The following is a 12,215-nucleotide window of genomic DNA, read 5'->3' as shown; positions in this document are numbered from 1 at the left end:
GCATTAGAATAAATAGGACCAAATGAAACCCAAAGACCTTCTGGAGCTTTATTTAGGGCTTGATTTTCTCAGAATGTCTATTTGCTTAATAAATAGTCATTCTGCCTTATTTTCAGTTCTTTAGTATGTTCTAGTTTAGACAGTTAAGCTGATGGTAAATACTCTAAAAAAATATTTTATGTAATGAGGGAGGCAATAAAGTGTTAAAAGGAAGATTGTCTCTAGAATCAGATTCCTTCTGTTAAAGTCTGGTCATGCTTATTGGCTGTGTAACTTTGAGTAGTTGCTTAACCTCTTTGTACTTTTCATTTCTCATAAAATAAAGAGAATAATAGTATCTTTTCTGCAAGTTTTGTGAAGATTAAAAAAAATGATAACCTGATGAATAATAGAACAGCATCTTGGTCTTGATAAACAATTACTATTACAGTTAATATAGTAGTTAAGAATATATGGATATTTACTCTGCATAAGGAACAGTGATCTCTGTTTAATAAAGCAGGTCATCAGGGGCGCCTGGGTGGCTCAGTGGGTTACACCTCTACCTTGTGCTCGGGTCGTGATCCTGGGGTCCTGGGATTAAGCCCCGCATTGGGCTCTCTGCTTGGCAGGGATCCTGCCGTGTCCCCCCGCCCCCCCCCCCCCGCCCGCCTGCCTCTCTGCCTACTTGTGGTCTCGTCAAATAAATAAAATCTTTTAAAGAATAAATAAACCTTTAAAGAAAATGAAGCAGGTCATTAGATCTTTAGGATAATCTATTTATGACCTAGCCTCCACATACCCTCTACCTTCTACCCTCCCCACAACCATCCTGAAATCAAAATAAGCTCTAATGATAATTTGTCAAAACTGTAAGCTTCCCATAGAGGGAACATAAATTATAATTTTTTAACTTATTCATGATTTAGCCATACAGTTTAAAAGGGACTGTTATAGCTAAATGCCCAAACAATATTAACTTTAAAGACTCTTTAAAGAACATTTTTTTATATACTATAGAAATGCACAGCTTGCCATGAAATTACATTGTTGTGGAATGAAATGTCCACTAGAGGTCATATTATGCCTTCATATAATTTTTTCATGCCAGTGTCAGGAAAGCCTACTTGAAAGAAAGACTGAGATAGGAAAAGTCCATTATTGCTTCCTGCAAAAGTATGGTTTGGAAAAGAAAGGAACTGAAGCTGCACTGTTAAAGGAACCATCACTGCATACCATGATTTTATATTTGACAGTCTGCTGCTCAGTTGGTTAGAAAATCAATTTGTGTTATTGAGTCTTACTACCCAAGTTAGAATTAGAAGCTTCTTACTCCCTGACACAGAGTAATTTTCTTTTCTTGAAACTGTTTCTAAATGATTATATGCAGGTATAGAATCATACATGACTATTCTCCCCACATATTTATTTTTATTAACGAGTATGGATTTGGAGTGCTACCTGCTTGAGGAGTGGCCTACACAAGTTACTTCAGTTTCAGTTCTCTAGACTTTCAATTTCCAAATTTGTAAAATGTGAATAAACCTTTGGCAGTATTATGGTGAATCTCAGCATTTAAGTGAAAGTTCTGTGCAAATGATAGAATCTGTGCACATGGTAAAGTGGGTTATCAGGCAACTGCTCTTGTTTTTGGCCCCAAAGGCACATGATGGGGGAGAATATAGGAACCTCCAGTTTCCTTCTCTCCTTTCTGATAGAATAGATTATTAGTTTATATTTAGTTTTCTGAGGGGTGATGGTGTGGCTCAGTCCATTAAGTGTCTGACTCTTGATTTCAGCTCAGTCTTGATCCCAGGTTTGTAGGTTCAAACCCTGTTTTGGACTTTGCCTTGGGTGTAGGGCCTACTTTAAAAAAAAAAAAAAAGTAATATATTTGCTTTTCTGAACTAGCCATTGTGGCCAACAGTGTATATATTTTAAGTGGGCTACTTTTAAGATGCTTTATTTTAGAGAATGTTCTAAAAATTAACTGTAGCTATTGCAAATACACCTATATGGAATTCATTCTACTGTGAGGTCTGTTTTTATACAGTCATTGTCTTACATGCAGAACTGCTCTCTGTTTAAAAAAAAAGAATGAGTACTGATTCCTGGCACTTCCACATTTTTTCAGGTTTTTGCAGAACTAATGGCTTTAATTGAATTAGGCATTGCTGTAGTCTGTTTTTACTGATAATTTTGGTCTTGAGATGGATAATATCAGAGTTGAAGTGATCAAGAGATAGGCCAGATAATTATGACATTAAGGAAAGTTTGTGTATAAAATGTTATTATTATGTATCTGCCAGAAATAGCAAAGGCTATCTTAACTATTATGTTTATAGCCTTGCAGGGAAGGCTCAATTGGCAATTTCAGCATTTAAAGTACAAGTGATTTCTTTTTTTTTTTCCATTCCCATCTCCAGTTTATTGGTTTTTTTAATGTGAACATATAGAATAGTTACATCCAAGAAAAAAAAACCAGCAACAATTTCTCTTATACCAAAGTAACAACTTTCCAAGATCCTTTATACATAAATGCAGTAAATGAAGAGGCTGAAATCAAACATATTGCATTTTCCCCCAACATATCAGAAACAAAAACAACAAAAAGTACAAGTGATTTCTAAACTTTGATATGCAGAAGTGCTTGTGAGCGTAAGTAGAACATTGTTGGCTCAAAACAGGAAGCAAATACATTCATTATATGTTATTATATAATATTAGTATATGTGTATATATTGTATTATACACACACACACGGATATATAAATGATAATCTCCTCTTCACTGTAAATATTTGATTTTTATCACTTTCCCTCCCACCCTCCTGTTCTCTTAACTACTTAACTGATGATGGCCCTAGGGCTCCGTTGCATGTCTGCCTGACCCTAAAAGTTGTAGTCACCCCTTTATATTTGCCAGACTGCTGCTCTTTAAATCCTTTTGTCATCATAACATACTATATATTTCTTGTATTTGAAAGATTTTCTAACAAGTATACCATTTATAGATTTTTTTCTCATTTTATGAATTTTATTCGTAAGAATCCTCACAGAATACCTATCTCAAATGGTAACTATTTTGAAAGGCTTTGGAATGTGTTAGATTCCAAGTCAGAGTCTCTGCTCTGCCATTTATTCTTCTTATGACCTTGGGCAATTCCTTTAATCTTGGAGTTGTTTCATCTGTTCAGTGTTCAGTGAGGACAATCATTTTAACACACAGTTGCTAAGTGACTATTTCATATCTAACCTACTAATTTTAGAGGCATTGCTATTGGTTTTGTTGTTGTTGTTGTTACTGTTGTTTTTATGGAGGTAGCTGTATTTGAAATGTTTATTTTTTTCCCCCGTAGATAACAGACAAGAGAGTGTCCAGAAGACATGCCATTCTTGAGGTGGTTGGTGGTCAGCTTCGAATCAAACCGGTATATATATTACTCATGAATTGTTTTTAATTTTTTGCCTCTCACCTTTTTTCAGTTCCTGATTAAAGTGGCTTATTTCTAAGGCTATGGAAATAGGGAATGATGTCAGAATGAATATATCCTTATTTCCAGAGGATAATTGGGAGATAAACATCTAAACTATTTATTTATTTTCCTGTAAGGCAGTGCTACATTTATCTAGTTATAATTTCAGTGAAAGGGGCACTTGGGTGGCTCAGTGGGTTAAGCCTTTGCCTTCAGCTCAGGTCATGATCTTAGGGTCCTGGGATCGAGCCCTGCGTCCAGCTCTCTGCTCAGGGAGCCTGCTTCCTCCTCTCTCTCTACCTGCCTCTCTGCCTACTTGTGATCGCTCTCTCTCTGTTGAATAAATGAATAAAATCTTAAAAAAAAAGAATTTCAGTGAAAGATAACTACCAGTTCACGTATACATTATGACTGGGTATTACAACTAAGATTCTATAAGAAAGCCTATAACTATATAATGGTTTGTTTGAAGGAGGTGAAGTAGTGACTGAAGTCACTTAAATGTTACAGGGTTGTACCTTAATAGATTTCTGTACCTCTGTGTGTAGAATTGAATAGTTCTAAAATTTAGACCTTATTAAACTTCAGTGTTGCATAAATGATTTTAATTTGAAAGTTCTTGTTGAGGGCTAACATTTTAATGGCTTGCTTTATAGTTTAAGCACACACATATATATATATAATATATATATATATTATAGGGATATCAGTTTCTGAGGATATACTATGTGATTATTCCTTTCCATTTGCACAGCGTGTTGTACAGGAGAATAGAATATGTGTACGAGGGTCCATCCATTTTGGACTAGATACTATGGTGGTAAGATTATTATGGAATGAAATTCATTAATTTGTAATAATTTTAAACCTATTTGTATTTTCATTTTATATCGGCTGCCTTTATTTATCATTAATTCTTTCTTTTACATGTAAAGTACTTTTATTATCCTATGTAGAGCTGTTTCCAAACATGAGAAGTATCCTTTTAATTCTGGTATTGGAAAAGTTTTGAATAAAGCTGAATTTACCCCATCTCGATTAAATAGATACTTGAAAAAAGGTTTGTATATCATTCTACATTGTCTTGTCTTGAAAAGTGCTGATAGCTAGTCATCTCTCCTGTGAGAGCCCCTTTATTTACCATTAGCTGTTCATCTCTGAATCCTCTCCAACTATCCTCTCCTTAGATAAGACTTACTAGATCGTAAGCTTGTTGAGTATAGGTATACTGACCCATCTTTGTATCTTTAATATCTAGCGTAATGTTGAGCACATCGTAGGTACTTAATTCATATTTGTGAATGCATGAAGAAATGCTGCAGTGAGAACTATATGTGGCACTTTTAAAAGTGGAGATATCATGAATTTTTACAAAATTATGTTGGTCCTAGCACCTAATTTCTAACACCATTTTCATGAACAACTATGGCCTAAAATAAACAAGTTTATTTTTATTGTTATTGAAGCATATTGAGGTAGAGAATATAGGAATCTCTAAATTCCCATCCTGACTTTTCTGATAAAGCATTTCATTAGTTGATATTTACTTTTTTCAAAATAGTAATTGCGGCAAATAATACACATGGCTCCTCAAAGGATACCTACAACTGAATACTTACTACATTATTTAGATTTACTACTCTTATCATTCACATTAATGAAATGGAGACCTTCTGGTGAGTACATACTTTTTGGAAAATGTAACATCTAAATAGTCCTTGATGATTAGATTTCTAGTTATTTTTGATACCAAAGCAGGGAATATCAGCTCCTGCAAGTAGGTTTGTAGACTTTTCTAGATTTGCATTATTAGTATTCAAATCCTACTATGTATACATATATCATAGAAATTAATCAGTAAGCCAAGACTCTTCTGTAGGCAACTTGTAAGACAAATCCTTGGTTTATACCTGTAATTCCTGATGTTTTCGAAGCTTTGCTTTTGTTTCAAATAACATCTGAAAAATTTGTAGTAGCAGAAGAATTGTAGACAATGACATGATCCATTTTGAGAACTCAGTACATTTATTTGTAAGTAAATTAATCAACTGAATTGTGAACAATTGAATAACTGTTAGATTTCTTTTTACATTTTTATTTACTCAGTGCTAAGAAGAAACCCTTCTTATAACAAAAGTTACACAGCATTAAATTTTCTATGTATCCAACCAAGGTATGCCATTTGGGAAACCATCATTTTTACTAATGCATTAATATTGAAAAACTTATATATATATTTTTTCTCAGTGTTAATCAAGGACATTTATATTTTAAAAACTAGAATTTTTTCCAAATTGGCTTAATAAAGATACTTAACTGGAGTTGTGTCTATACTTCAATGAAAAGTATTCAGATACATTTTGAACTTCTATGACTATTCAAAAAAGTAGTTATAAGTATACTTAAATTAAAACTTTGTTAATGGAAAATTCTTTCTTTGAGTTAAACTTTATTTTTTGTGAAATGGGTCAAATTTCTACATGGGATTTTAACAATTTTTAATTAAAAGAAGGTATCTTTTAGAGAACACCTTTCTCCTTTATTTACTTGGTCTTTAATTAGACTGTACTCATATAAAACAACTATATGAAGTCAACAAGTATCTTTTGAGTATCAGACAGTGGTAGATACAAAATTAGAAGCTAGAGCCAAAATTCCTCATGACATAGATATGAAACTAAAATTTGTTATAATATTGTTTATTTATACCTTTGTTTATACTTTTCTTTAAATATTTAATATAACTTATGAACTTTCTAGTAAATGTAATCTTATATACTTGGGAGAAAGATAAATATTTTTTACCCTTTTCTTGGTAGCATTATTTTTGACAGCATAGACTATTAAGGCCCTCTGAAGAATGCATAATTTTATGTAGACAGCAAGTTGTCAGATGGGAATTAGAACTGAGGTTTTTTGAAATCTATGTAAGGTTTTGTTTTTTGTTTTTTGTTTTTTTTCATTCTATTTTCCAACTCGGGATTCTTTTGCCATTTGGTATTCTCTTCTATAAAAAAATTTCTTATGAAACAAGATGGGATTGGGAGGGAGACAAACCATAAATGACTCTTAATCTCACAAAACAAACTGGGGGTTGCTGGGGGGAGGTGGGATTGGGAGAGGGGGAGGGGGCTATGGACATTGGGGAGGGTAAGTGCTATCGTGAGTGCTGTGAAGTGTGTAAACCTGGTGATTCACAGACCTGTACCCCTGGGGATAAAAATACATTATATGTTTATTAAAAAAAAACAAAATTTGGAAGGGGAGGCGAACCATAAGAGACTATGGACTCTGAAAAACAACCTGAGGGTTTTGAAGGGTCAGGGGTGGGAGGTTGGAGGAACAGGTGGTGGGTAATGGGGAGGGCACGTTTTGCATGGAGCACTGGGTGTTGTGCAAAAAGAATGAATACTGTTACGCTGAAAAAAATAAATAAAATGGAAAAAAAAATTTCTTGAAGTTAAAAAAGTAACTTGATTTTTCTTCACAAGAAAATTTTTTAAGAGTTTATTTATTTATTTGACAGAGATCACAAATAGGCAGAGAGGCAGGCAGAGAGAGAGAGGGGGAAGCAGGCTCCCTGCTGAGCAGAGAGCCTGACACGGGGCTCCATCACAGGACCCTGAGATCATGACCTGAGCTGAAGGAGAGGCTCAATCCACTGAGCCACTCAGGCACCCCCACAAGAAATTTTGGTGCCTTTAGTTGAGCAGAATTTTACAACTGAAAGCAATCTTGGGTTCAGTCTTATGTATGTGGGAATTTGATTTGGGTCAGAGCTGGCTTTGCTTATCATTGGGCAAGAGGACTTTTCATCAAGAAATGTTACTGGGAAAGTATGTTATTTGTCTGAGGGGGAAAAAAATTAGATCCCTACCTCAAACCATACATACAAATCAATTTTAGGTGGTTTAAATGTGAAAATCAAAACTATAAAACTCTTGGAATATATGGGAAAAAATCTTGGTGGCCTTAAAGGAGGGAAGGGTTTTTAAATAAGCTATAAAAAGAAAGACTGAAAAAAAATCCAATTACAGGGGCACCTGGATGGCTCAGTCAGTTAAGCATCTGCTTTAGCTCACGTTAAGATCCTGGGATCCTGGGATTGAGCCCTGCATTGGTCTCCCTGCTCAGTGGAGAGCCTGCTTCTCCTTCCTTCTGCTTTCTGCTCCCCCTGCTTGTGCTCTCTCTCTGTCAAATAAATAAATAAAATCTTTTAAAAAAATTCAGTTACATTAAAATTAAGAACCTTTGCTTATCAAGGATTGTAATGAAAATGAAATGTATAACAGGAAGAAGTTATTTAAAACACATATAATTGACAAAGGAATTATATCCAAAATATATAGCAAATGCCTTCAATCAGTGAGAGAAAGATAAACAATCTGATAGAAAAATAGGCTGAAGACTTGAGTGGCACATTATAGAATTGGAAATCTGACAGTTTAGTAAACATGGGAAAGGTACTCAGCCCTTTTATTAAATAGAGAAATATAACTGAAACTAAAACCCAACAGAGTGCAAAAATGAGAAGTCTAACAATTTCAAGTGTTGATGAGGATATAGAACAAGTAGAATAGTTATAAAGTTTGGGTGGGAGTTTAAATGTTGCAGCCACTTTAGAAAGTAGCTTGACATTATTTCCTAAAGATGAAGGCATGCATTCCCAACAAGTCAGACCTCACACACACGTATGTACCAATAGATGTTTTGGCCTGGAGGCCAAAATTGCTTATATCATAACAAAAACTAGACACAACATTAATTTCCATCGACAGTGGAATTGATAAATATATTGTGATATATTCATTTAATGAAATATCCTACAACAATGAAGATAAATTACAGTGAAAACATAAATATGGATTAGAGTCGGGGACATGATAATGATAAAAGGAACCTTGGAAGAATATATAGTTATATAAGATTAAAAAGTCTACAAAATAAAACATATTCACTGTCATAAGCTTAGGTGATAAAACCATGATGATAATTTCCTAAGGAAGTGATAAACACAATTGGTACAATAATTATCTCTGAGGGAACTGAGAAGAGACTGGGATAGGAAAAGACTCCAAAGGGACATCAAAAGTTAATAAACATTTTCTGAAACTGTGTGGTGGGTCCACACATAGTATCTAACATGTATTATGTTTTCAAAAAATTATTATGGAATCCTTATGACATGAAGAAGGTGTAGAGAATATTACGGTGTGGTGCAGTTCCTTCTGTAATGCCAAACTACCAAACACTGGAAGGCATGAAAAGTGTATTTTTTTTTTAAGGATATATACAGTTCTCATACTAGAATTTGATTTTGCTTTTAGAGCAATATTTAATTGGGTTTTGAATTTTATTCCACAAATTATTTATACCGTACCAGTTGAAGGAACACTGCTCTTGGGCTTGGTAATGTATGCATAGGTCCTTTGCTTTATGTAATGCTTGATTTCTTGTTTATATTAATGTAGTTTCAACAAAATGCCTCTCTCCTTGAAATAGATAGATTTATTTATTCAGCTACTTATTGTAGCTGTACCTTCAAGGTAGGATTTAGAGAAATTTAGAAAAATTCGAAACTGACCTTAATTGTGAATGGAAATGGGAAGGTCTTGAAAATAATGAGGTAGACAAGTGACTAATAATTCATTCATTTTACCTTAATGTGTGCTAAATATCATTTATTCTCTGTTCTCTAATCAGTCACAAATAAATTGATCTGCTAAAGCAGGTTATGTATACAACTGTGATAAAATTTTGAGACAAGTTTTACTTTAAAAAGTTTTTGTAAACTTCTTTAAATGAATTAGAGCAAATGTTTTGTTAAAATCCCTTCTGTAGGTTGTGTACTCCTCCAAATTATGTTTAAGTAATTAAATATTTTTCTGCTTTCCTTCAAATTAGAAATCCAATCAAATAGAAATGTAACTTTGACAATGATTGATGAATGAGATTAGGGCATTTACTAATTTGTACTTTTAAATTGGATGAATTTGTCTTTTTTTCCTCTAACATTTCCTTTTAAAAAAGCTCTAGCTTTCAGCAGTTCTTGGAAATAGTGCATGAGGAGATAATGTTAGCTCATGAGGAGATGATGTTAGCTTTTTTGTGTGTCATTTAAATTTAATCTACTGTCTGGTATCAGTGGGAGAAAATGTATTATAAAGGCAAAGTGACAGTGCTTCTGTAAATCACTGCATCACCAGTGGTTAGTTATGTCCTCCGGGTAAATTCATAGCTGTCAATGCTTTTATTTCATTTTAAGAAACTCTTTTTGTTTCCTGGGTGATTGAGGGAGTAGTTCTATAACTACATATAAGTTGCAAAGCATTAGATATGTTTTTGCCACTTGGTGTTAATCTTCAAAATATACATCTTTAGGTGACTGTATTTTTTCTTTGGTGTAGTAAAATTCCTGAGTTGTGATTGTTTTTCTTCCTAAGAAATTATGAGTGTACTTGGAAAATGGCTATAAAATACGGCAATAGCTCTTCCACAGCTCATTTTGCTAAAAAAAAAAAAAAAAAGAAGAAAGAAAGAAAGAAAAAGAAAAGAATGCTTTCCAAATTAAATAAAAGAAAACATTGAAAATAAGAGGAACTTTTTGGGGTGGTGCACATCAATCCTTTAATGTTTTAATAATTACAAGAGAAAGCTATGGAAAATTAATTTGTATTTTAGTTCCATTTCTTCAGGGATAATGCATCCTTTGCAGCACTTCTAAAATTATAGCATAATATATTTAAGTTTGCACTTATAATCCTATGGATATGTTAAAAGGCACTTCCCAAAATATGCTTCTCATATAGGTGGATCATATCTTTTATTCACTGTGAATTTAGGTTTGCCAGTATTTTGCCTGTCCTTATGTGCTTTTAGAATCAAAGTTAACTTAGCCATATTGAAGGAATTGGAGAGCTTTCCCCATCTTTTTCTGGTCTTAGGAAGACTTTGAATATTCAGAAAAAATTTAAATCCATTTAGGTCTGGGTTGGGGAAAGATCAGAAAGATTTTTAATTACTGATTATATTTTTAAAAGATAGGTCTAATTCAAAAAGACACACACACTTTTTTGTTTTTAAGTCAGTTTGGTGTATATTCTTTAAGATCATTGTCAATTTTGGCCATATTTACAAATACATTGCCATGCAGTATTTGTAGTATTCTGCCAAGTTTTATGTGTACTTATGTCATTGTTTTCATTCCAAAATTTGTGTGTGTGTGTATCTTTTCCCTCTTTGTTTATTAATATTGCTAAGTTTTTGTCTTCTTCATAACTTTTAGAAAACTACCCTTTGTTTTGGTCTTTATGTCTGTGTGGCTTTTTAGTTGAAGTATATATAGTTGCTTTTGTTTTTGTTTCTTTATAGAGGGAGAGGGGGCAGGAAGCAGAGAAAGAGGGAGAGAGAGAATCTTAAGCAGGCTCTACACCCAACATGGAGCCCAGCAGGGGGCTTGATTTCATAACTCTAAGATCACAGCTTGAGCCAAAATCAAGAGTCGTATGTTTAACTGAGCCACCCAGGTGCCCTGAAGCATTCGTAGTTTGATATAGATTTTAAAAACTTATTCAATGAGTAATATTTATTTGGGTTTAAATTATAGGATTAAATATTAGGTTAGTTATAGGAATGTCATTTTTGCTCTTGGTTCCGGAATCCCTTGTGTGAACAATTTTAGGAAAAGAAAAAGATGATCATGGACCACATACATTGGTTCACTTTCTCTTTGGATTTTCTAAATACCAAATATTTTAACGCTTAAATTTTAAATGTTGAGTACTTTCAACTGAGTAAAAAATAATGAAAATGAATGTTTTTTTGGCTTTGGGTTTGTGATGCCTTATTAAAGGAATGTAATTAGTTTCCTTTTTAAAAAAGCATTTTACTTTTTCTACCCTTGGAATATTATGCCTTTGTATTTAACATCTTGACCTTTGAAAATTTAGGACTGTTGTTAATTTAATGTTGTTTAGAGATTCATCTGAATCTTTAAAATACTTAGGAATAAGAACATGATCTTATCTTAGCCTATTGGAAGCAAACCTGATTTGTAGAACATTCAAGGCTCAGGCAGAAGCTATGGATATTTCTGTCCCGACTCTTATCCTTCCTGCTACTCAACATTCCTGACCATGATGATTGTGGTGCACTCAAGGAAGGGGAGGCTTCATTTAAAAGTCTGAGGAATAATGAAACAATTTCCAAGCCCAGCAGTGTACACAGCTTAGAATCTGGTGGTTTGTCCTGCCTCAAGAACTCTAACCATGAGCCAGAGCCACTCTGAGAGATAAATTAGGGGTGGTTGAGAGCATAATGAAAGGTTTATAAACATTGTTTAAATTATAACTTGATTTTTAAAAATCAAACATTCACAGGTCTTTTTAGCAATATGGTGTTACATAAATACGGTGTTCTGTTGCCTGTCTATTCTTATGAAGTCTTATATATAATTTGTAAAAGAACTCTGACCTATAAAATGATTGTCTACCAAATTTGTAAAGTCTCTTTTAAAATTTCTGTTTCTGCTCTTTATCTCCAAATTTTATTTCACTCCTTTCTTTTAACAGATTTAAAGGAAATAGAACTGTTTTCAATTGCAGATACACATAGGAAAAATTTATGGCCAGATCTTCATGAAATTAAATTGCCAGAACTGGATAGATTATAGTCATTATAGCTTTCAGCATTGTCTTTTTTTTTTAATTTTTAATTTGGGCATGTAGGCAACAATGCTTATTTTTTATTGGCAGCTTTTGTT

General features: G+C 33.4%; 1 protein-coding gene across 2 annotated transcripts in view; it reads left to right on the top strand.

The window, feature by feature from the left end:
- The window catches only part of APLF (aprataxin and PNKP like factor), an 88,271-nt gene that overhangs the window by 12,112 nt on the left and 63,944 nt on the right, over positions 1-12,215 (top strand). The window contains exon 2 of one of the 2 annotated variants that reach the window (XM_045979993.1): positions 3,338-3,409. The exons of the other annotated variant lie outside the window; for it this stretch is intronic. Coding sequence (XP_045835949.1) covers positions 3,338-3,409 — 72 coding nt within the window. The remainder of the gene's footprint in view (positions 1-3,337; positions 3,410-12,215) is intronic. 2 annotated transcript variants of the gene reach the window in all.

Source organism: Meles meles, chromosome 15, assembly GCF_922984935.1.
Source record: "Meles meles chromosome 15, mMelMel3.1 paternal haplotype, whole genome shotgun sequence".
Taxonomy (NCBI): Eukaryota; Metazoa; Chordata; class Mammalia; order Carnivora; family Mustelidae; genus Meles; species Meles meles.
Note: the sequence above shows the minus strand (reverse complement) of the source record. Positions and strands in the feature narration are given on the sequence as shown.